This window comes from Martes martes, assembly GCF_963455335.1.
Source record: "Martes martes genome assembly, chromosome: 4".
NCBI lineage: Eukaryota > Metazoa > Chordata > Mammalia > Carnivora > Mustelidae > Martes > Martes martes.
Genome location: NC_137891.1, coordinates 149733305 through 149756350, shown reverse-complemented (window position 1 = coordinate 149756350; position 23046 = coordinate 149733305). Strand labels below are relative to the sequence as shown.

Genomic DNA, 23046 nt, shown 5'->3' with positions numbered 1-23046 from the left:
TATTTATTTATTTGACAGACAGAGATCACAAGTAACCAGAGAGGCAGGCAGAGAGAGAGGGGGAAGCAGGCTCCCCGCCGAGCAGAGAGCCCGATGCGGGGCTCGATCCCAGGACCCTGAGATCATGACCTGAGCCAAAGGCAGAGGCTTTAACCCACTGAGCCACCCAGGCGCCCCTGTCTTTTCTTTTTTGAATGTGTGAGATTAAAGAGGGGTGATGATTAATCATTCATGCTGGTGGAAAATAGATTGTACACATTCTAAAGTTAAACTTGTCTCTTCTATCCTCACTCTTTTTCTTATTGAAGAAGAAAACTTGTTAATCCTTACAAGGTATATGTTTGGACATGATGCCTTTCACTTTCATTTATTATAGAATGACTTAAGCTAGGGAGTGAATAGTCTCTTAACAATCAAAAGTTCAAGTCTTGGTTCCTAAGAAATGGAATCAACATATTAGGAAGAAAATTACTATTTCATAGTAGATCAAATGTCAAATGAAGTTTTAAGAATTAGGATTAATCTTCAGAGTAGTAAGTTGGATCTTAGATCTTTTGGAAGATCAACCAGTCTAAACTGGAAACCCATCAGTTTCCCATGTGAACAGAGGTCTTCTTATGTACTGCCTATGGAAGCCAAGAAGGAACAGAGGGGCAAGCTGGATGGCTCAGTTGTTAAGTGTCTGCCTTCAGCTCAGGTCATGATCCTGGAATTGAGGGTCCTAGAATTGAGCCCCACATCAGGCTCCCTGCTCAGCGGGAAAACCTGCTTCTCCCTTTCCCATTCCCCCTGCTTGTATTGCCTCCATCACTGTCTTTCTCTCTGTGTCAGATAAATAAAATCCTTTTTAAAAAAAGAGACAGAGAGTGTAATGATTTAAACATGTATTGGCATATGTACAAAAGGTGAAGACTGTTATTAAGCCCAATGAGTTCCTTCTTGGAATGCAAAGGGCCAGTTAGCCATTTATTGTTCATAATACTTTAATTTTTATATCCTCTTTTTTCCAGAATAATATAGCCGAAGTACAAGAATTGCATTCTGAATTAATGTGGAAGGATTTTATAGACCACATCAGTAGCCTCCTACATAGTGTTGAAGTGGAAGTCAGTTACTTCGCAGCTGGAATCATTGCCCATTTAATATCTAGAGGTGAACAAGCTTGGACATTGAGCCGTAGCCAGAGGAATTCTCTTCTGGATGATCTGGTAGGGTCATTTGGTATTTTCTAGAAGCATACAAACAACAGTCATAGTAGTTAAACTTTCAGAGGCTCATATTACAATAAAGCAGTGCTAAATAAATATTATGTTTCTTGTGTGTCTTGTGTCTTGCAGCATTCAGCTATTTTGAAATGGCCAACTCCAGAGTGTGAGATGGTGGCATACAGGTAATTAGCAAGATAATTAGTATTAAGCTAGTAACCTAGTCGTTTTGCTTGCTTAGAGATCATTCCTACTAGGTGTATAATGTATTTTCCCTCAGGCATCTATCTTTTTACCAGTTTTTTAAAGGATCAAAGTATTTTTACTTTTTTCTGCTACATGTCATTCAGTAGTTCTTCCTTCATTCCACATTTATTGAAGGCAAGTGCCAAGGACTTTTTCTGTGTGCTTGAAATTCAAAGATGAGTAAGACATTCTGCCTACATACAAGAACCTTACAGCTGGGGTGCCCGAGTGGCACAGTTGGTTGGGTGTTCAGCTCAGAGTTGTGAGTCTGAGCTGTGCAGAGCCAGCATGGAGTCTGCTTGAGATTCTCCCTCCCTCTCCCCCTGCCCCTCTTATTCGTGCTCTCTCTGTCTCAAAAATTAATAAATCTTAGAAAAAGAAAGGAAAAAAAAGAACCTTACAGTCTACTGAGGAAAAACAAAATGTGAATCAAATATAGTTCACTCTTAAGCTAGTTATATGGATAGATGACAGTACTTAAATGCACTGGGAAGTGGTAAAATGCTTCCAGAGGAAGTAGATTATGAGCTGAGTTTTGAGAGAAAACTAAGTAGGGGCAGAAGATTTTAGGAAGAAGAAATAATGTATTAATGCAAAGAGGTCCAAGACAAGAAGACACATTGAAAGAAGTAGCACCAGGTTAGTTTGTGAAACTAATAATTTCTTAAATTGCATACTGGATGCCTAACTGTTTATGACAATTAGGTATCTTGATAGTTAAGTTACTGATTACCAGATATACTCCATATTGCTACATAAGTAATATTATTGCATCTTACTTTTATTCTCTACTTCATAAATGCTGATACTGGCAACATTTTTGATTCCCCCAACTTAATGTTCTGCCTGTGTTGGGGCAGGAGACCAGGAGAAATAGAAAGGCTAATTCTAGACCCTCATGATGTTCTATGAGTTAGTTATCAACTGACTCCTCCTTTTCTAAGTTTCCAAACCAAAGTCTGCTATTCACCAAATGTTTATTTTCAAGACCAAAAGAGTACTTTTGAAAAAAATATTTCTCTCCGTTAGTACCTTATTCTGATCACCTTCCATCGTTTGTACCAAAACTTTTATCTGAATACGATCCTTTCTCAAATGGCTAACACAAAGAAAAAGTGTATTATAGTTCACTTAGGTTAGTTTTAAAATAGTAGATGAAATTTCTAGAATGGAAAGCTCAGAAATTATTGCTTTAGAAAATGACACTAAGTATAGTATGTAACTTTTTTCTTTTGAAATTTTAGGTCCTTTAATCCATTTTTCCCATTACTTGGCTGTTTTACAACACCAGGAGTCCAGCTGTGGGCAGTTTGGGCCATGCAACATGTCTGCAGCAAGAATCGTATGTACAAAAAAAACTGTGTTTTTCTTTTTTCAGTGAAATTCTCTTTAGACAGGAAAGCCATTTCTACATGGTAAATTGAGTTGAAATTTTTTAAGGACACAAATTTTAAAAGATACAGTATAAGAGAATCTTTAGGGGTGCCTGGCTGGCTCAGTTGGTAAAGCATATGACTCTTGATCTCAGGATCGTGAGTTCAAGCCCCACGTTGAACAGCGAGATTACTTTTAAAAAAAGACAGAGAGAGAGAGGGACATTGGGTGGCTCATCTGTTAAATGTCTGCCTTTCCCTCAGGGCTGAGTCCTGCACTGGTCTCCCTGCTTAGCAGGGAGTCTGCTTCTCCCTCTCTTTGCCCCTCCCCCTGCTTGTACTCTTTCTCTCTCAAATAAATAAATAAAATCATTTAAAAAAAGAGAGGGGTGCCTGGGTGGCTCAGTCAGTTAAGTGTCTGCCTTCAGCTCAGGTCATGATCCCAGGGTCCTGGGATCGAGCCCTACATCAGGCTCTCTGTTCAGCAGGGAGCCTTCTCCCCCCCCCCCCCCCCCCCGCTTCTCTGCCTGCCTCTCTGCCTACTTGTGGTCTCTGTCTGCCAAATAAATAAATAAAACTTAAAAAAAAAGAGAGAGAGAGAGTATCTTAGGTTATAAACTAAATATATTCTTTCAGAATTAGCTTAGTAATACTAGATACTGAATGACAGTGGTAGATGAGGCACTGTTCTGACCTCATAGAGTATGAAGATTAGGAGCCTACAGTGAGTCCATATGCAAAAGCAAAAGTTTTAAGGCAAGCAGTGTTTATGGTTCATTCCAGTTTCCACTTCTTATCCTCACAAAATGCCATTGTTTAATAAGATATTGCTCTCACTACCCATGGTCTCTGGAGAAGCAAGAATTTAGATCAGATTCTGTATTACACTTTTTTGAGGGTTGTGATATAACTCTTCATTGTTTATTTATTAATAAAAACTCATTCCATAAATGATTTGAAACATTACGTAAGAAACACTTTAATAGAGAAACACTTTGGGACGCCTGGGTGGCTCAGTTGGTTGAGCAGCTGCCTTCGGCTCAGGTCGTGATCCCAGAGTCCTGGTATCGAGTCCCACATCGGGCTCCTTGCTCAGCAGGGAGCCTGCTTCTCCCTCTGCTTCTACTGGCCTCTCTGTCTGCCTGTGCTCACTCTCTCTGACAAATAAATAAAATCTTTAAAAAAAAATAGTAGAAACACTTTGAGTATAAATTAAAATATTTGAAATTAAAAATCAGGATCAAGGAAAAATAATTTTGAAAAGAAATTAAAAACTATAGGGAAAATAATAGAATGTAAATGCAGACCATACATGGTGATTCAGGTTCTTTTTGTGACTGGGCTGCAAATCAGCTACATGATTCTCTTTCTGTGTAAGGTGGAAAAACTATTCCATATCCTCATGGGAATCTAAAGCTTTTCTGAGCAATTAACTACAAATTAAATTTCCTTTATAGGATCTCAATAGGGGTGATATTATAAATGGCTTCATATAAGAAACATGAGCGTCTTGTAGGAAATAGCAAAAACATTTTGTTAGATACTTTCTTATTCTTTGATGAAAACTCAGTGCATACTGCAAAAAGGTGACTTAGTAAAAACTCTTATATTGGATAAACAGAGGAGGAGGATTTAGGGAATGGGATGTGACAGACAAAACTGCTTTGTATCCAACTAAACTTCTACCTGGAAGCTTTTCTGACCCTTCCTACCAAATTCCGTTTATTCATAAACATAATCTGCCTCTGATCTAAAAATTTCCTTCTTTTATTATCCCTACAGGTTCTGAGAACTCCCTAGGTTCTTAACAGCCTATCCCATGTTATACCTAGCTTCTAATCTCTAGGTTTCTTTCTTCATTACTCAAGGAAAGGGCTTTTCACAGTTTTATAAGAGAAAACAAAACATAACAAGGAATAGTATATATTCATATGTGTTTTTTTCTTTTTTAATGATTACTTTTAGGTGTAGGTGTTCATTTAGGTTTATTCTGTGGAGTAACCAACCTGAAAATTTTATTGTAAAATCCACTGTAGGGGGATGCCTGGCTGTCTTAGTCAGTAGAACATGCAACTCTTGATCTTGGGATTGTAAGTTCAAGCCCCACAATGGGTATAGAGATTACTTAAAAATAAAATCTAGAATAAAATAAAAAATGAAATAAAATGCACTGGAGGGACACCTGGCTGGCTCAGTCAGTAGAGCACGAGACTCTTGATCTGGGGATTGAGAGCCCCATAATGGGTATAAGGATTACTTTAAAAATAAATAAATAAATAAATAAATAAATAAATAAAATGCACTATAATTGGGGAATGTTAAAGTATTTTATCTCCGGGGCGCCTGGGTGGCTCAGTGGGTTAAAGCCTCTGCCTTTGGCTCAGGTCATGATCCCAGGGTCCTGGGATCAAGCCCCACATTGGGCTCTCTGCTCAGCAGGGAGTTTGCTTCCTCCTCTCTCTCTGCCTACTTGTGATCTCTGTCTGTCAAATAAATAAATAAAATCTTTAAAAAAAAAAAAAAAAAAGTATTTTATCTCCAACTCGGGTAATTCAGATTTCTGCATTCTTGCTTCCCAGGCTTATTTTATTTAAATGGAATTTGCTTCTCAGTTTGCATTAAAAGTTCTAATGCTGCTTACAGCTTTTAATAATTAAGAGATAGTATGGCTTGGTAGTTAAGGGCACACAGGAATCTACCTGGATTCAAATTATGTTCCAGTACTTACTGTGTATGCCTGCTTGAGCAATTTATTAAGCCTAGGATCTCAGTTTCCGCATTTGTTAAATGGGGATAATAATGGTACCTATTTCACATATTATAATGAGCATTTTCCCGTATTTTAGAAAGTTTAACAACATGATTTTTAATAATCACATAATCTTTATCGTATGACATATTAGTTTCCTAGTACTCATAACAAAGTTCCACATGTGGGTGTCTTAAAACAACAGGAAGGTTTGGGGTGCCTGGGTGGTTCAGTTGGTTAAGTGTCTGCCCTCAGCTCAGGTCCTGATCCCAGGGTCTTGGGATGGAGCCCCACATCAGGCTCCCTGCTCAGCAGGGAGTTTGCTTCTCCCTCTCCAACTCCCTCTGCTTGTGTGTGCTCTTTCTTTCTCTCTCTCAAATAAAATAAAATCTTTTTTCAAAAAAACAGGAATGTTTTTCTCTCAGTTCTGGAGACTAGAAGTCTAAAATCAAGGTGTCATTGGGGCCATCTTTTCTTTGACAGTTCTAGGGGAGAATTCTTCCTTGCTTCTTGCTTCTGGTATATGCTGCCAATCCTTGGCATTCCTTGGCTTATAGATGCATCACTCCTGTCAGATGACCATCTTCTCCTTATGTGTCTTCACATTGTTTTCTGTGTGTATCTATTTCTGTGTCCACATCTCTCCTTTTCATCAGAGAATACCAGTCATACTGGATTAAGGTCCACCCTAATAAGTTCATCTTAACTACATTAGGAATAACTCTGTTTCCAAATAAGATCACATTCTGAAGTACTAAGGATTAGGACTTTAACCTATCTTTTGGGGGGACATAGCTCAACCCTTAACATATGCCTCTATACTTAATAATAAATGAACTTAGCAGTAATTTATATAGCCACTTTCCTATTTATGAATGTTTAAGTAGTCTACCTTTTAATTTTTAAAGATTTTATTTATTTATTTGACAGAGAGAGAGAGAGATCACAAGTAGGCAGAGAGGCAGGCAGAGAGAGAGGGGAAGCAGGCTCCCCACTGAGCAGACAGCCCGACTTGGGGCTCGATCCCAGGACCCCAAGACCATGACCTGAGCCAAAGGCAGAGGCATACCCCACTGAGCCACCCAGGCGCCCCTACCTTTTAATATTAAAATTACATCCAAACACTTGTTTGAGTGAGAGATATTAATCACACCATTTTTTAAAATAGCAAATAACTCCAAGCTAGAGGTCCAGCAATAGACAAATGTTAAATAATGTTGAAATACCAAAAAAAAAAAAAAAAGGTATATTTGCATGTTACTGTAAGTGAAGAAGACATGATAGAAAATTATATAAGCAGAAACATACTCTGGGGGCCATGACATAATAACTTATACCAGACTAACCCTCTAGCCATTAATAATAGAAAATGCAGGATGGGGAAGATTTGAAACAAATCTTTATAGACATTAGGGAGAAGGCAGCAAAGATTCCCATCCCTGAAAGAGAACCAAGTACAGCACAGCAATTTTATTGAACTGAGGAGACAGAAATCAAGAGTTTGGTAAGATTGAGGTATGGGAGGGGTACCTGGGGGCGTCAGTTGGTTAAGTGGCTGCCTTCGGCTTAGGTCATGATCCTAGAGTCCTGGGATGGAGCCTTACATCAGGTTCTCTGCTCAGTGGGGAGCCTACTCTTCCCTCTCCCTCTGCTGTCCCCCACCCCACTTGTGCTTTCTCTCTCTCTCTGTCAAATAAATAAATGAAATCTTTAAAAAAAGAGATTGAGATATGAGACAAAATTTATGGAATTTATGAGGCAGAATAATGCAGAGGTGACTGCTACATCTAGAAGAGACTTCAGAAATCTTTCTAAGGATATTTTGAGTCTTTTGCTAGTTGGTGAGTGGTAAATGCCTAGGGTGAGACTTCTTTGGGCTTGAGAAAGAATACCAAGGAACTATTAACCGAATAACACTTGGACCTCACACAGGGTTTGGAAATACTAGAGTTCCAAACAGTAGAAAGAACTCAATACCTGGGGCATTCAGTACAGGTGCTAGAAAAGATTAAATGAACCCTGAAATAAAGACTTCTCTAGGACAGTCCTAACAAAGCTTAAAAACAAGTCTTGAAATGGTTGAGTTGCTCTGAAAATAAATTAACTTATTTTTCCCCAAATTTTTATTTAAATTCTTGTTAGTTAACATGTAGTGTAATACTAGTTTTAGGAGTAGAGTTTAGGGGCGCCTGGGTGGCTCAGTGGGTTAAGCCTCTGCCTTTGGCTCAGGTCATGATCCCAGGGTCCTGGGATCAAGCCCTGCATCGGGCTCTCTGCTCAGCAGGGAGCCTGCTTCCCCATCTCTCTCTGCCTGCCTCTCTGCCTACTTGTGATCTCTGCCTGTCAAATAAATAAATAAAATCTTAAAAAAAAAAAAAGTAGAGTTTAGAGATTCATCACTCACATATAAACCCAAAGCTCATCACAAGTACTGTCCTTAATACCCATTACCCATTTAACCCAACCCCCACTTAACCTCCTTCCATCAACCCTCAGTTTGTTCTCTATACTTAAGAATCTCTTATGGGGTGCTTTTTTTTCCCCCCTTTCATACATTCATCTGTTTTGTTTCCTAAATTTCAGTTATGAGTGAAATCCTGTAGTACTTGTATTTCTCTGACTTAGTTTGCCTAGCATAATACATTCTAGCTACATCCCCATCATTGCAAATGGCAAGATTTCATTCTTTTGATGGCTGAGTAATAGTCCATTGTAGGTGTGTATCACATCTTCTTTATCCATTCATTAGTCAGTGGACACTTGGGCTCTTTCCATAGTTTGGCTACTGTTAATAATGCTGCTACAAACATACCCGGGTATATGTAAACCCATTTGAAATGTATTTTTGTATCCTTTGGGTAAATACCTAGTAGTGCAATTGCTGGTTGTAGGGTAGTTCTATTTTTAACTTTCTGAGGAACCTCAATACTGTTTTCAAGAGTAACTGCACCAATTTATGTTCCCACCAAAAGCATAAGAGGGCTCCTCTTTTCTCCACATTCTCGCCAACATCTTTTACTTCCTGTGTTTTTAATTTTAGCCATTCTGATAGATGTGAGGTGGTATCTCATCGTGGTTTTGATTTGTATTTCCCTAATGCCTATTCATGTCTTCTGCCTATTTCTTAACTGGATTATTTGTTTTTTGGGTATTGAGTTTGATAAGTTCTTTATAGATTTTGGATACTCTTTTTTTTTTTTTAAGATTTTACTTATTGAGGCACCTGGGTAGCTTAGTCATTAAGCGTCTGCCTTTGGCTCTGGTCATGATCCCAGGGTCCTGGGATGGAGCCCTGCATTGGGCTCCCTGCTCAGCGGGACACCTGCTTCTCCCTCTCCCACTTCCTCTGCTTGTATTCCCTCTTTTGAGGTCTCTCTCTCTCAAATAAATCAATAAAAATCTTTTAAAAAATTTTTATTGATTTACTTGACAGAGAGAGATACCACGAGAGAGGGAACACAAGCAGGGGTAGTGGGAGAGGGAGAAGCAGGCTTCCCCCAGAGCAGGGAGCCTGGAGCAGGGCTCTATCCCAGGACCCTGGGATCATGACCTGAGCCAGAGGTAGACTCTAAATGACTGAGTCACCCAGGCACTCCTGGATACTAACTCTTTATCAGATATGCCATTTGCAAGTATCTTTTCCCGGTCCATAGGCTGCCTTTTAGTTTTGTTGATTTTTTCCTTCACTGTGCAGAAACTTTTACCTTGATGAAGTCCCACCAGTTCATTTTTGCTTTTGTTTCCCTTGCCTCCAGTGACATACCTAGTAAGAAGTTGTTACAGCCAAGGTCAAAGAGGTTGTTACTTGTATTCTTCTCTAGGATTCTGATAGTTTCCTGCCTCACATTTAGGTCTTTCATCCATTTTGAATTTATTTTTCTGTATGATATAAGGAAGTAGTCCAGGTTTCCCAACACTTATGTGGTTTAGAATATAGGTGAGGTTTGGTGGCATGAGGTCCAGAGCCAATGACCAAGAAAGAAGCTAGAGACGTCTTTGGTGCAGAATGGTGGTTTATTAAAGCGAGGGACTGGACCTATGGGCAGAAAGAGCTGCTGCCCCAGGGTTGTGAGGGGTGGCTGATTATATACGATGGGGTTGGGGGAGGTAAGGAAAAGGGAGGTTTCAGGAAAGAACTTTCATATGTTAAAGAAGACTCACAGGATACTGGAGGCCTTGCCATTGTGAGGTTAAGGTTGTTTACCCCTCTAGTAAGGCATTAACAGTAAAATAGTTGGGAGCTTCCTTGAGGAACATTATACTTTGCTGGCTTCAAGTATCTGTCAATGGGCTGCAGATTATAAGGACATTTAATTGTATTTAATTTCCTTCTGGAAGTTAGACCATTAATAGAAATGCTTTGTTCTTGTAAATTGCTAAGACATTTGTAAACTGAGGGAGACTTAGGTCTTGCAGGATTGTGATCTCTATTAGTTAACTATTTGTTTTTCCTTTCCTTAGCTTTAGGGCAGCCCAGAGTGCATGAGGAGTGTCACATATATCCCATAGGGGTGGAGGGTTGTGGGGTGTCAGTTCTGCTTTGTCCTCAGCTTGCTTCTGTTCCCTCATCAACACCATTTGTTGAAGAGACTGTCTTTTTTCCCTTGCGTATTCTTTCCTGCTTTGTCGAAATTTAGTTGATCATTTAGTTGTGGGGAACTAACTTTGTGCCAGAGAAAAACTAAGTACTCTTTTTTAAAAAGACAACAAAATCTGTAGACACTCAACAACATACTTGGTATCTGATAAAAAGTGCTAGGTGAGGGGGCGCCTGGGTGTCCCAGTCGGTGAGCATCTGGTTCTTGATTTCGGTACAGGTCATGAGATCAAATCCCATGTCAGGCTCCATGCTCAGCAGGGCATCTATCTGAAATTTTCTCTCCCTCTTCCTCTGCCTTTCCCCTGCTCATGTGCATACACACTCTCTCTGTCTCTCTCTCTCAAATAATCTTTTCTAAAAAATTGCTAGATGAGGGAAGAAGTAGGAAAAAAATTACCCATAATGAGGAGAAAAAATAGACAATTGAAATAGACCCAGAAGTGGGGCACCTGGGCGGCTCAGTGGGTTAAGCCTCTGCCTTCAGTTCAAGTCATGATCTCAGGGTCCTGGGATCAAGCCCCACATCAGGCTCTTTGCTCAGCAGGGAGCCTGCTTTCCCGTTCTCTCTCTGCCTGCCTCTCTGCCTACTTGTGATCTCTCTCTCTCTCTGTCAAATAAATAAATAAAATCTTTATTTAAAAAAAAAAAAGAGGGGCGCCTGGGTGGCTCAGTGGGTTAAAGCCTCTGCCTTCGGCTCGGATCATGATCCGAGAGTCCTGGGATCCAGCCCCGCATTGGGCTCTCTGCTCAGCGGAGAGCCTCCTTCCCCCTCTCTCTCTGCCTGCCTCTCAGGCTACTTGTGATCTCTCTCTGTGTCAAATAAATAAATAAAATCTTTAAAAAAGTTTTTATAGGGGTACCTGGGTGGCTCAGTGGGTTAAAGCCTCTGCCTTCGGCTCACATCACGATCCCAGGGTCCTGGGATCCAGCCCCGCATTGGGCTCTCTGCTCAGTGGGGAGCCTGCTTCCCTTCCTCTCTCTGCCTTCCTCTCTGCCTACTTGTGATCTCTGTCTGTCAAATAAATAAATAAAATCTTTAAAAAAATAATAATAATAACAAAGTTTTTATAGAGCTTAACCTGTGCCCTCCCTACTTACCCTTACTAGGGTCCAAGAGGGGGGCTGAAAGGTCCAACCTTCTAATCATTTGGTCTTTCTGGTGACCAACTCCATTCTGAGGCTGGCTAGGGACTCTACTCTGTCACCTTATTAACATGTACTCAAAAGGGACTCCTAGTAATGACAAGATACTCCTGTTGGGAAAATCCAAGGGTTTGAGGAGCTCTGCCATGAACCTGAGACAAAGACCGGATATATTTCTTATTTTACCACAGGCCACCCCAGTCTTTGATTCTTTACAGATTCTTTACAACAAAAGGATCATAACAGTTAACAGATGCTAGTACATTATGAGAGTCCCATTCAGTCATTAATACATCCTATGAAAATTTCTGCCAGGGCAAGGCCACTGAGGTTTGCAGGCTTCCATTATATATTAGATATTCCAAAGGCAGAAGTGATCTTAAGGTGAAGGCATATATTTGTTATCAGGAAACTGGTAAAATTTAGCCAAGAGATATCTCTTGGTTCTGAGCTTCTTTCAAAGTGTTAGTGTTGTATTGGATTTCTCTCATGACATGATCCATTTGTTCATTTCAGTCCTTAGCTACTATTTTTCTTTCTTTTCATTTATACCCAAACTTTTCTACCTTTAGAAGGGACGTAAGTTCTGACTTCTGTGCTGGTCTAGCTTGCAGGCAGTGACACTTGCACTGAGTCAGCTCTCATTCAGAGAGGTAAGGTTACATAAGTCACAGAACTGTTTTACCTCCAGGCAGTGTAACTGCATTCACTGTTAATCCCATTTCTGTCAGGTGGAATGAAGGCACAGCTCATCCCCATTGGGCCCTGGGGAATTCTGACAAAAACATTTTACAACATAGTTATAGTTTCTTGCTTAAGAATCATCCCTGCTGGGTGCCTGGGTGGCTCAGTTGGTTAAGCGACTGCCTTCAGCTCAGGTCATGATCCTTGAGTCCTGGGATTGAGTCGCACATCGGGCTCCCAACTCCGTGGGGAGTCTGCTTCTCCCTCTGACCTCCCTTCTAATGCTCTCTCACTCTCTCTCTCTCAAATAAAGAAAATCTTAAAAAAAAAAATAAAATCATTCCTGCTTTCATCATTCGTAGTTGCAGCCCTGGTCCTGTGACCACTGCATCAGGTTGGGAATTTTTTTTAAACTTTAAGTGGTATGGGAAGAAGGAGAAGGAGAAATATATATAGTCATTTTAACAGTATCCTCCTTTGGCAAGAATTACATGGTCATCACAGCATCCTTTCCTACTGCCTCTTCTGTAGCTCTATGAGAAAAACAGAAGAATATCTCCTGGGGACACTGCTTTAGCCCTACTCATATTGAACATGAGCATACTCTCACAAAGACATGAAATCCAGCTCCTCAGGCCTGTATCTCACCTCTACCCTACTTCCTTTTTAAAATAACCAGTGTATTGGGGCGCCTGGGTGGCTCAGTGGGTTAAAGCCTCTGCCTTCGGCTCAGGTCATGATCCCAGGGTCCTGGGATCGAGCCCCACATCTGGCTCTCAGCTCCGCAGGGAGCCTGCTTCCTCCCCTCTCTCTCTGCCTGCCTCTCTGCCTACTTGTGATCTCTCTCTCTGTCAAATAAATAAATAAAATCTTTAAAAAAAAAATAAAAATAAAATAACCAGTATATGAATTGCCTAATCTAATCCTTTGAAACTGTTACCCTGAGGAAGATCTCTCTCTCTGCCAATTGCTGGACCTTGGAAGGGAGGAAAAAGTTTTACTCAACTCTCTGGCAATTTGTGCCTCAGAGTTACAAAAAGAATCTCTCTAGATTCAGCCTGTCTCTGCAATGCTGCAGTACCCCAGATCCACGCATTCCGTGGACCCAGGTGGCTACCTCAAGGGAGCACATGGGTCTGAAAATTAAACTGACAAAAACAGATTTACAAAGAAAACCATACACATTTTAAAAATGTTTTAAGATTACTTATTTTAGAGAGTGCGTCAGCAGGAGGAGGGACAGAGGGAGAGAGAGAAGCTTAAGCAGACTCCCCATTGAGTGTGGCACCCAGGTGGGGCTAGATCCCAGGACCCTGAGACCATGACCTGAGCTGAAATCAAGAGTGGGATGCTCAACTGACTGAGCCACCCAGGTGCCCCTAGCATACACATTTTATTAAAACTTTATTTTTTATTTTTTTAGATTTTATTTATTTATTTGGGAGAAAAAGACAGAGAGCACATGACGGGGAAGGGCAGAGGGAGAATCAGACTCCCCACTGAGGAGGGAATCCCACACAGGGCTTGATCTCACGACCCTCGGATCACGACCTCAGCCAATGGCAGATGCTTAACTGACTGAGCCACCCAGGCACCCCAACTTCATTAAAACTTTAATTGTATGTGGGAATCTTCAAAAAAGAATGAAGCCCTTAAGTGACCAGAACAGGAAGATGTTATACCTTTTAGATAAAGAAAGAAATTTGTGAAAAATTGACAAGACATAGATGTTTGGGCTAGTGGTAGTGAATGGTGAAGAGTGACTAGAAGAAGAAGGGTTAGTTAAACAAGGTTTATACAGATTCCCCAGCTCCCAGATTCATGGTCTTTGATGATAAGAATATCTTCCTTCTTTCTAGTACAGAGAGGGTACTTTTTCTTTTTCTTTTTCTTTCTTTAAGATTTATTTATTTATTTTAGAGAACGCAAGAGAGCACAAGCAGGGGGGCAGAGGGAGAGGGAGAAAGAATCACAAGCAAACTCCATGCAGTGCACAACTTGGGGCTCAATCCCACGACCCTGAGATCACAACCTGAGCTGAAACCAAGAGGTAGACACTCAACCAAATGCACCACCCAGGCACCTAGGGAGGGTACTTCTCACATGGGAGTTTTATGACCTGTTTCAGGGAAGAAGGATGATGGGGGGAAGTCAGACTGACCTTCCTGCTTCTGCTGTTTTCTCAAACTATTTTAGCTTAAGGTAGTCAGTATGCCAAGAGCCCATATTTTGGGGCAGTGTGTCCTAACTCCATCAACATTATACACTGTAAAGTATGTTTCTTGATCTGAAGAAATGGCAGTTGGCTGTCCACATTGGAGAAATGTCTTGTGTTTTGGTTCCTTTATAGCATTCTAAGGGTTAACGTCTATCACTGACTGAGCAAAGCCCAGTCCAGGGTCAGTGTCAGTTTCTGTCAAGATCCATTTATAGCTCCCTGCCTCCCCAGGGCTATGAGCATTGTTTTACTTGCCAGCTATGATCAGGGCCTTCTCCCCACTTTACCACGTAGCCAACTGCAGTCTCTGTCTATTTTGCTGGCAGATAGAACAGTTCTCACTGGCAATGTGTACCTCAAGATTGCAAGGGGAATATTTCTAGATTCAGCCCATAACTGCATTGCTGTCGTATCACCATATCCACTTACTTCATGGACCCACATGGGCACCCCAAGCAAGTTCACAGGATTATCTGCTTGTCTATCTCAGTTATTTTCTGAACCTGGAAGGGAGTTCTTCTGATGGGCATAGAAATGTCCTATTTTAATATACTTCTCAGATTCCCACAGTGATTTCCATATAGCCATGTCCCATATGAGCATCCCTTTAATGGTCCTGTGTCTGTTGCCCTTGTGCCCAACCATATGGCCAGGCTATTGGCCACTGCCCTTGAGTCAGTTAAAACCCAAACAGCCTTTTTATCACTTTTCAATTTTTTATTTTATTTCTTTTTAAAAAATATTTTATTTATTTGTTTGACAGAGAAATAGCACAAGTAGGCAGAGCAGCAGGGAGAGGGAGAGGGAGAAGCAGGCTCTCTGCTGAGCAGGGAGCCTGATGCGGGGCTCGATCCCAGGATCCTGGGACCATGACCGGAGTTATTAAGGTAGCCACTTAACTGACTGAGCCACTCAGGCACTCCCCACTTTTTCAGCTTTTTAATCACTGTTGGGAAAGCAGCATGCAGTTCAGCCCACAGAGCTGATTTGTTTTTACCTTTTTCAGTCAGTGCTGTCCTTTCAAACAGGATATTGTCTGTTCACCTTGAAACTACTGTCCACAAACTGAGTAGCTCTTTGTTGATTAGTGGAAAGCTGTCTATAGGGCACTATCCAAATTATGATAGAATCCAGCAGCTCTTTGTGCACTTTCAAAGTTGGTCCTGGGGAGAAAGAGGCTCCCTGCTCATGATCATATCCTCATTGCATTCCCCCAAGTAGCATGATCCTATATAAACCATTTCCACATTACTATAGAACTCTCCCAGCACTGCCATCCCCATTAGAGTGTTTCTCTGACATTACCCAGAACACCAGGCATTTTTCAGGTCTTAAGATCATTTTTTGTTTTTCAGTCATAAGGGTAGTTTCAGATAATATCAAATAGCACAGTAGTAATTGCCCCTCAAATGGAAGTTCTCTAGTCCAGAGTCCCAATAGTCATCTCTGGGAGGCACTTACAGGCTTCTGCCAGAACCCCCAGTCTGTCCTTCATGTAGGGCACAGAGAAATTGTACGACCAGCACTTACCTTGTATTCTACACTGAGTATAGGCTTTTCTTAAAAAAGGATGATGACAAGTGTTGGCAAGGATGTGAAACAGCTTTCTCATTCATTACTGATGGGATTGAAAAATTATACAACCAGTTTTGAAAACAGTTTGGTGATTTCTTACAAAGTTAAGCATACGTTTAGCATTTGTCCAGCTTTCTAAGTATTTCCTCAAAACTTTTGCAGGAATGATTATAGTATTTTTAGTCATTGTAACAAAACCCTGGGAGAACAGAATCCAACAGATGTCCATTAGTACAATAACATTAAAAATATATAGTATATTCAATGCAATGGAATGCTTACTTAAAATACTTGTACTTAATACTGAAATTTTTAAAAATACTATTTTTTTCTTAAAGATTTCGTTTATTTATTTAACAGACAGAGATCACAAGTAGGCAGAGAGGGAGGCGGGGGGCGGGGGGAAGCAGGCTCCCTGCCGAGCAGAGAGCCCAACACAGGGCTCGATCACAGGACCCTGAGATCATGACCCGAGCTGAAGGCAGAGGCTTAACCCACTGAGCCACCCAGGTGCCCCTAAAAATACTTTTTAAAAAACCCGAAAACTGCTACATACATATGTGTGTAACAATATGGATGCATCTCAAAATCGTCATGTTCAGCAAAAGTAGACAGACTCAAAAGAATACATACTGTATGATTTTATTTACATGAAGTTCTAGAACAGCCAAGGGTAGTCTATATCATGAAATTAGAAAAGTGGGGCCCCTGGGCGGCTCAGTCATTAAGTGTCTGCCTTCGGCTCAGGTCATGGTCCCAGGATTCTGGGATCGAGCCCTGCATCAGGCTCCCTGGTCAGAGGCAGACTGCTTCTCCTTCTCCCACTCCCCCGATTATATTCCCTCTCTCCCTATATCTCTCTCTGTCATATAAATAAAATCTTAAAAAAAAAAAAGAAATTAGAAGAGTGGTTGCCTGGGTTAGGATACAGAGGAGAATGATACAGTGGTGCACAAGAAAACTTCTTAAAAAATATTCCATATTCTAATTATGATGGTGGTTACACAAGTGTATACATTTGCCAAAACTCATCAAATTGTAAATTAAATTTGGGTATATTTTTTGCATATAAATTATAGTTTAATAAATATGACTAAAACTAAAAAAACTTTTTTTTAAGGGTTTTATTTGTTTATTTGACAGAGAGAGAGAGGGAACACAAACAGGGGGAGCAAGAGAGGGAGAACCAGGCTCCTGGCTCAGCAGGGAGCCTGACCTAATGCTTGGTCCCAGGACCCTGGAAGTCATGACCTGAGCCAAAAGCAGATGCCCAATGATTGAGCCACCCAGGCACCCCTAAAAAATGTTTTTTTAAGATTTTTTTTTAAGATTTTATTTATTTATTTGCCAGAGAGAGATCACAAGTAGGCAGAGAGGCAGGCAGAGAGAGAGGAGGCAGCAGGCTCCCTGCTGAGCAGAGAGCCTGATGCGGGGCTCCATCCCAGGACCCTGAGATCATGACCTGAGCCGAAGGCAGAGGCTTACCCCACTGAGCCATCCAGGCGCCCCAAGATTTTATTATTTGATAAAAAATGTTTTTAAGATTTTATACGATCTGGGGTGCCTGGGTGGCTCAGTGGGTTAAAACCTCTGCCTTTGGCTCAGGGTCCTGGGATCAAGCCCTGCATTGGGCTCTCTGCTCATCAGGGAGACTGCTTCCCTTCCTCTCTCTCTGCCTGCCTCTCTGCTTACTTGTGATCTCTGTCTGTCAAATAAATAAATAAAATCTTTTAAAAAAATAAAGATTTTATAAGATCTTTTAAGACATATATATAACATATATGAGACCATTCTATATAGATTATCTATATATTGTATATATATATGAGAGAATCATTATTATTTGTGGGGACTTGCAGTGTAGACATAATATCACTACAGAGGTATTTATCAAGCTGTAGCATATGTTAGTGGTCTATAACAAAATAGTTAAGATTTAAGTGAAAAAAGAACTTTTTTGTGTGTGGGATAATTTTTAAGTGTTGTAAGAAAAGCTCTTTCTCCTCTTTTTCAGCCTCAAGGTATTGCAGCATGCTGATTGAGGAAGGAGGATTGCAGCATTTATACAACATCAAAGAACATGAACAGACTGATCCCCATGTTCAACAGATTGCTGTGGCCATTCTGGACAGCTTAGAAAAACACATTGTGCGCCATGGCAGACCACCTCCCTGTAAAAAGCAGCCCCAGGCTAGACTAAATTGATAGCCATAGGTAGTTGGATAACTGAATCACAGGAATCCTTTTCATGATAGGTTCATTTGGAATATCTTATCCTCTGTGCTGTTTTAGGGGTTTCTATGACAAGAGTCATAAGATCAGTTTGGGTTTGATGGTGTACAGTACTGCCCATGTGAACAGTCTCTAATTTGTCTTGTGATTTTTAACTTCTGAGGCATGAAGGGTCTCTTCCTTCGTCATTGCCTTTTAGGAAATTTTCCACATCTTTCTGTGTTTGAACTTACCTGTGCTTGAAATTCTACGGTTTTATGATCAAGTTTGCACGAACCCTTAGGCCAGACTTTTCTGATCTTAAAGTCTCTTCCAATCAATTTTCAGCTTCGGATGAGCTGTTAACCTGATTTCCAGCACTGCTTCAGTTATAAGTTTTATACTGCTTCTGTATAAAATGCCTTTATTCTCTGTCTGTGTACCTTTTATAAGATGTCCTTAGTGTGAAAGAACAGAAATTTGAGTCCTCTTGGAAAGCTATTCACTGACTGGAGCCTGGGTGGTTGGCAAAAAAATAAATTAGAAAGAAAACTAGTTAAGAGAAATGAGATTAGGAACTGGAGAAGGGTCTGCTCTTACAGTATAGTTTTTAAACTAGAACAAGCTATCCTTCTGGAACCCTCTCTGAGGCAGTGAGCAGTAGCTTGTTCATATTTATTCCTGGGAGCATGGGCTGCTGCTTCCGACACAGACTGCTGGTTACTCTGTAGAAATACTTCCCCAGGCATCACAATGTAAAATATTACAGCATTCTGTGTTAAAGAAGAACTGTCTGGATCTCTATATGTCATACTGTTGTGAAATGTGAATTTTTATAAAATTGTCTCTTGTTAAAACTGACTGTTCTTTTCCCTCTATTTCAAAGTCATTTTGTTCAGTGAAATAGAGACTACACATGGTATTACTGGCTCAGTTAAAGTACAGTTAACAACGGTAAATTTTGTCACAAGAAGTTAAATTTTCTTTTCTTTCAAAATACATGTATCTTAATGTTCTCATGTTGGAGAAAGATGTCCACATCTCACTGCCAAAAATGAATGAGAAGCACTAGGCTATTATTAAGTGTAATGATTCTAGTTGCGGTGCATAAAAAGGAAATATTTTTTGATGGGTTATTTTTTAGACAATTGCCTTTCCTTTATGATACCTGTTACAGCATAGTAAAGAATCAGTTATCATTATATCAATAATGAAAGCTGGGAGGTAGGAAGTCACCACAAAACTTAATTTCCATTTTCAATTTTAGTTTGTGAATAAGGTTGATGACAATTTGAGATGACTGTGTTTTTTTCATAGATGGCCAGAATGTTTTCAGTAGAGATTTAAATGGTATGTTTAAATTATGGTGATTATTTAGGCGCACTTTTATTTAGAAAGGAGCTGGCTTAGTAGTATGCTGATAACATTTTTGACATATATATTTCAAACCACTACCACAAAAATCATACTTGAATTATTTCGTACTCCTTCGCAGGGATGAAAACTTAAACTGAAAGAAAATAAGTATTTAGAACCATTAAAAACCATATTATATTCTGGGTTACTTCTGACTTAATTGGTTTAAGGAATTTTTATAGGCTCAAGATAAATTTTCACAGATTGTCTATTTCAGAGGAAGTGGAAAATTCTTTTAACTTTCCCCCTTTTCCCCAGATTTTAATGTCTAAGGCAAAATATAGAAAATAGGATGGCCTACACTAGCTTGGAAGTTGCTGGCTATGTTGACTACTATCTCCAGGTCTCTTAGCCTGGATAGTTAAGGGAAAGCCTGTTTGAGAAGTTTGGCTTCAAGTTTCTCTTATGTCTTGTTCAAGACGAAAGTGCATGTACCTTATATGCTAATCTTAGGTTTTTATCTTTACAAATTGTTTTCAGAAATAGCTAAAAATGTACAGAAAACAGCAACTCCATTATTCAGAATAACTTGATAGATGAAGACTCAAAAATATTTAAAGTTAATTCTAAACTTACTACTTTGAGCATTGGTAATGGTCAGATATTTCTGAGTCTTAAAAGCAAAATAATTAGTCACATCCCATATATAAAAATTGTAGTGCCTTTGTGGTTGGGATGGTTCTTAAAATTGTATATCTAAGGCACAGAATTGTTTCTAAGGTCTTGAATCTGGCTAAAATATAATAGTTGTATATATTGAAATTATGAGGCATAACTGGCCTGTGTCTACAGTTAGAATCTGTTAGGCCTCCCTTTTACGTGTGTATACTGAAATGTTAACAGTACTTGGTGCCTTCAAGGGTTACCTCTTCAGTGGCTTAGAGGTGCTGTTTCAACTTAGACTAGGGTTCAGCCACTCACTGCTGAAATCACTGGTGCACTCAGATATTGTAAAATGTCACTCCATCAGTCCCCAAGCAGCAGCAAGGTTTAGATCTACCAAAGAAAATGGAATTAGACTTTTTAGAGTATAATGGTACATGTTGGTATCACTGAGTACAACAAAAATGGTCTGAATTTAAAGCAAAAATAAGGTCTCTCGTTCTTTCCATCAAGTACATTTTGCTTGTGGTCTTTAAATTCTAAAAAAATCATTTTTCCTGTTGGCAGTTGAAAAAAAAAAAAACATAAATCAAGTAATAATAAGGGGTTAATTTACCCTCTGGCCAAGGACTCAGTGGCTGCTGATCTTAGTTGAGGCTTTTTTAAATTATCAGACCCACAGTTCCAGGAATTGACCTTAAATATTGCTGCTCTTTAGCCCTGGACAGAAATGCCAGTTGGTAGCAATAGCCAACTTAATTACCCAGAGTGGAGGTGAATCACCATAAAAGGGTGCTACAGGGATTTAATTTCATGATCTCTTTTGTTTGCAGACTTCCAAAGAATCAAAAGATTCATGTTTAAAAACATCAGTCTCTCCAACCTAGAAAGTTGTTCTTACTATTGAGACCTTTTAAGTTGGCCCTTTTTCTCCCTCGTCACTTTCATTTAGCTCTGTGTTTAATTATGCTATGTGTCAAGAGAGCATTGGGCCATCTTCTAGCCCTTTGGAGCACATTTTTATGAAAACATATTTTATGTGCTAAATTAGGATAGATTAGATTAATGAACAATGGTTTTGGCTTAGTGTTTCCAAAGTGCATCACTGCCCATAGAACAGCGTGCAGCCGCAGGCTCCAAAGTTGAAAAGAGGTCATGAGTAGCAGGGAAAACAAACTTAGTTTTGTGTGTGTTGAAACCCACCCCTCTTCTGCCCTCTACTGGTGTGTTTACACTATTTGGTCATTGTGCAACTTTTATTACAGAATAAACAGTATTATTAAATTGAAAGTCTAAGTAAAGGCAGTATCATAATACCAGCTGATGTGGGCACTTTTATCTGTATGTAACTTGTTTAGGAACCTTATATGGGTAGAGCTTCAGAGTAGTGTATACCAGGACAGCTTACAGAGCAGTTTGCAAAACTTAGTTTCCCTCTCAAATCCATTGTAGCAGTTTCAAGTGACTGTGTGGATGTTGGGTGTTTAATCTTTAAACATTTTTCATTTTTAGTGTCAACTCATACACTATTTTAGAAATAATGCAAATCCAGCCTTCATCCAGTGATGAGAATAACAGTATAATAGGAATTTGCTGAATGTGCTTTTAATGAGTAATTGCTTTATCTTTTTTAGTATCTCATAGACTTTGCATGACACGGTACACTCCTAATTATGCATTCTTTAGTTTTCAGATCTTAATCTAAGACATTCTATGTTAACTGATTGGTAGCCTGAGAAAGAGCTTTCCCTGCCTGTTTCTCCCATCACCAGTTTTTGGGGGTAAATTATGGGAAAATCAGTGCTACTTCTCATTTCTCTGGATGAATTAAAGTTTGTTTGGATGGCACAACCAAACTTTAGATCTAGATAGAGTGGCTATTAAGAATACTTAGAAAATCCACATTGGTCAAAATTATTCTGTGAAGTCATAAATCTAGTTCATTAATAGTATGTGCTTAATTTTGAACTTACTTTTGGGAAAACTGTTCAAATGGGTTCTTTTAAGATTATTTTAATCAGCTTAGAAGCAAGAAGCTACTTAGCTAATGAAAGCTGAGACACACTTTCATAAAAGCAAGAAATTCTTGAGAGCATTTTTTTCTTAAAAAATGGGATGATGTTAATGTCAAGATTTATACTCAGATAATCTGCAAGAATAAAATTTTAAAATCCTTGACTTTTGTAGAATTCCCACTGTCAAATTCCCATGGACTTGTGAGAGAAAAGCTAGCTTTTGCTTGAATTCTAATGGAAGAGTTTAACTCCTTTCAGAGGATATGAAAAATTCATTGGGAAGTGTAATGTGTTCATTTTAAGGGCTCTCAGTTATCTGGACTGAAGGCACTGTTCTCACTGTGGCCAGATGAGTGGGAGTGTTCTGTACATGAATCATGCTATATTTTAAATCAGGACATCACTTAGGTATTAATGTTGTGTGTGTACAGTTTTGTTTGGGAATTTTTTTTTTTTTTGCCTAAATAAATGTTATAAATTTTATGTAAAGTGTGTCTTGTCTACTTTATTTCTAGACATTTGCTTTAAATCTAATGCAAGATTTAGATTCCTTAAAAAAATAAATAAATAAAAATAAATTTAAAAAAAGATTTATATTCCTTGGTTATTGACTTGTAACAGTTGCTTACCAGTGGTTTTACTGCAGAAGGTTCTAGTATTAGAACTCTATTCATTTCATTAAATACATACGGTAGATACTGTTAAAGTTTTGGAATTTGTATAATTTTAAGTTGCTCAGGGAACTTATAGTTTTGTGGAGAAGAAATATATTAAACATATAAGTATTATTTAACATTGTATCACAGACCAGTCCAAAGTGCTCATTATAGAGGCGTGGAGATCCCACTTAATCCAAAGTGGGGACCCATTACACAGCCCAACAAGACTTCCTAGAGAGCATAATATCTGGTTTGACATCCATTCACACAACTATTGAGATAATTAACTGATCATATGTATATTAAGTACATTTAATGAGGGAGATTACCAAATAACAAAGTATAAGAA

The 23046-nt window shown here is 39.4% G+C and overlaps 1 protein-coding gene across 1 annotated transcript in view; it reads left to right on the top strand.

The window, feature by feature from the left end:
• Window positions 1–22521, top strand: part of ZYG11B (zyg-11 family member B, cell cycle regulator) — an 85115-nt gene extending 62594 nt beyond the window's left edge. The window contains exons 11-14 of the mRNA XM_080803070.1: window positions 1011–1208; window positions 1338–1390; window positions 2696–2793; window positions 17808–22521. Of these exons, the coding sequence (XP_080659196.1) occupies window positions 1011–1208; window positions 1338–1390; window positions 2696–2793; window positions 17808–17998 (540 nt within the window). The 3' untranslated portion in view covers window positions 17999–22521. The remainder of the gene's footprint in view (window positions 1–1010; window positions 1209–1337; window positions 1391–2695; window positions 2794–17807) is intronic.
• The last annotated feature ends 525 nt before the right edge of the window (window positions 22522–23046 follow it).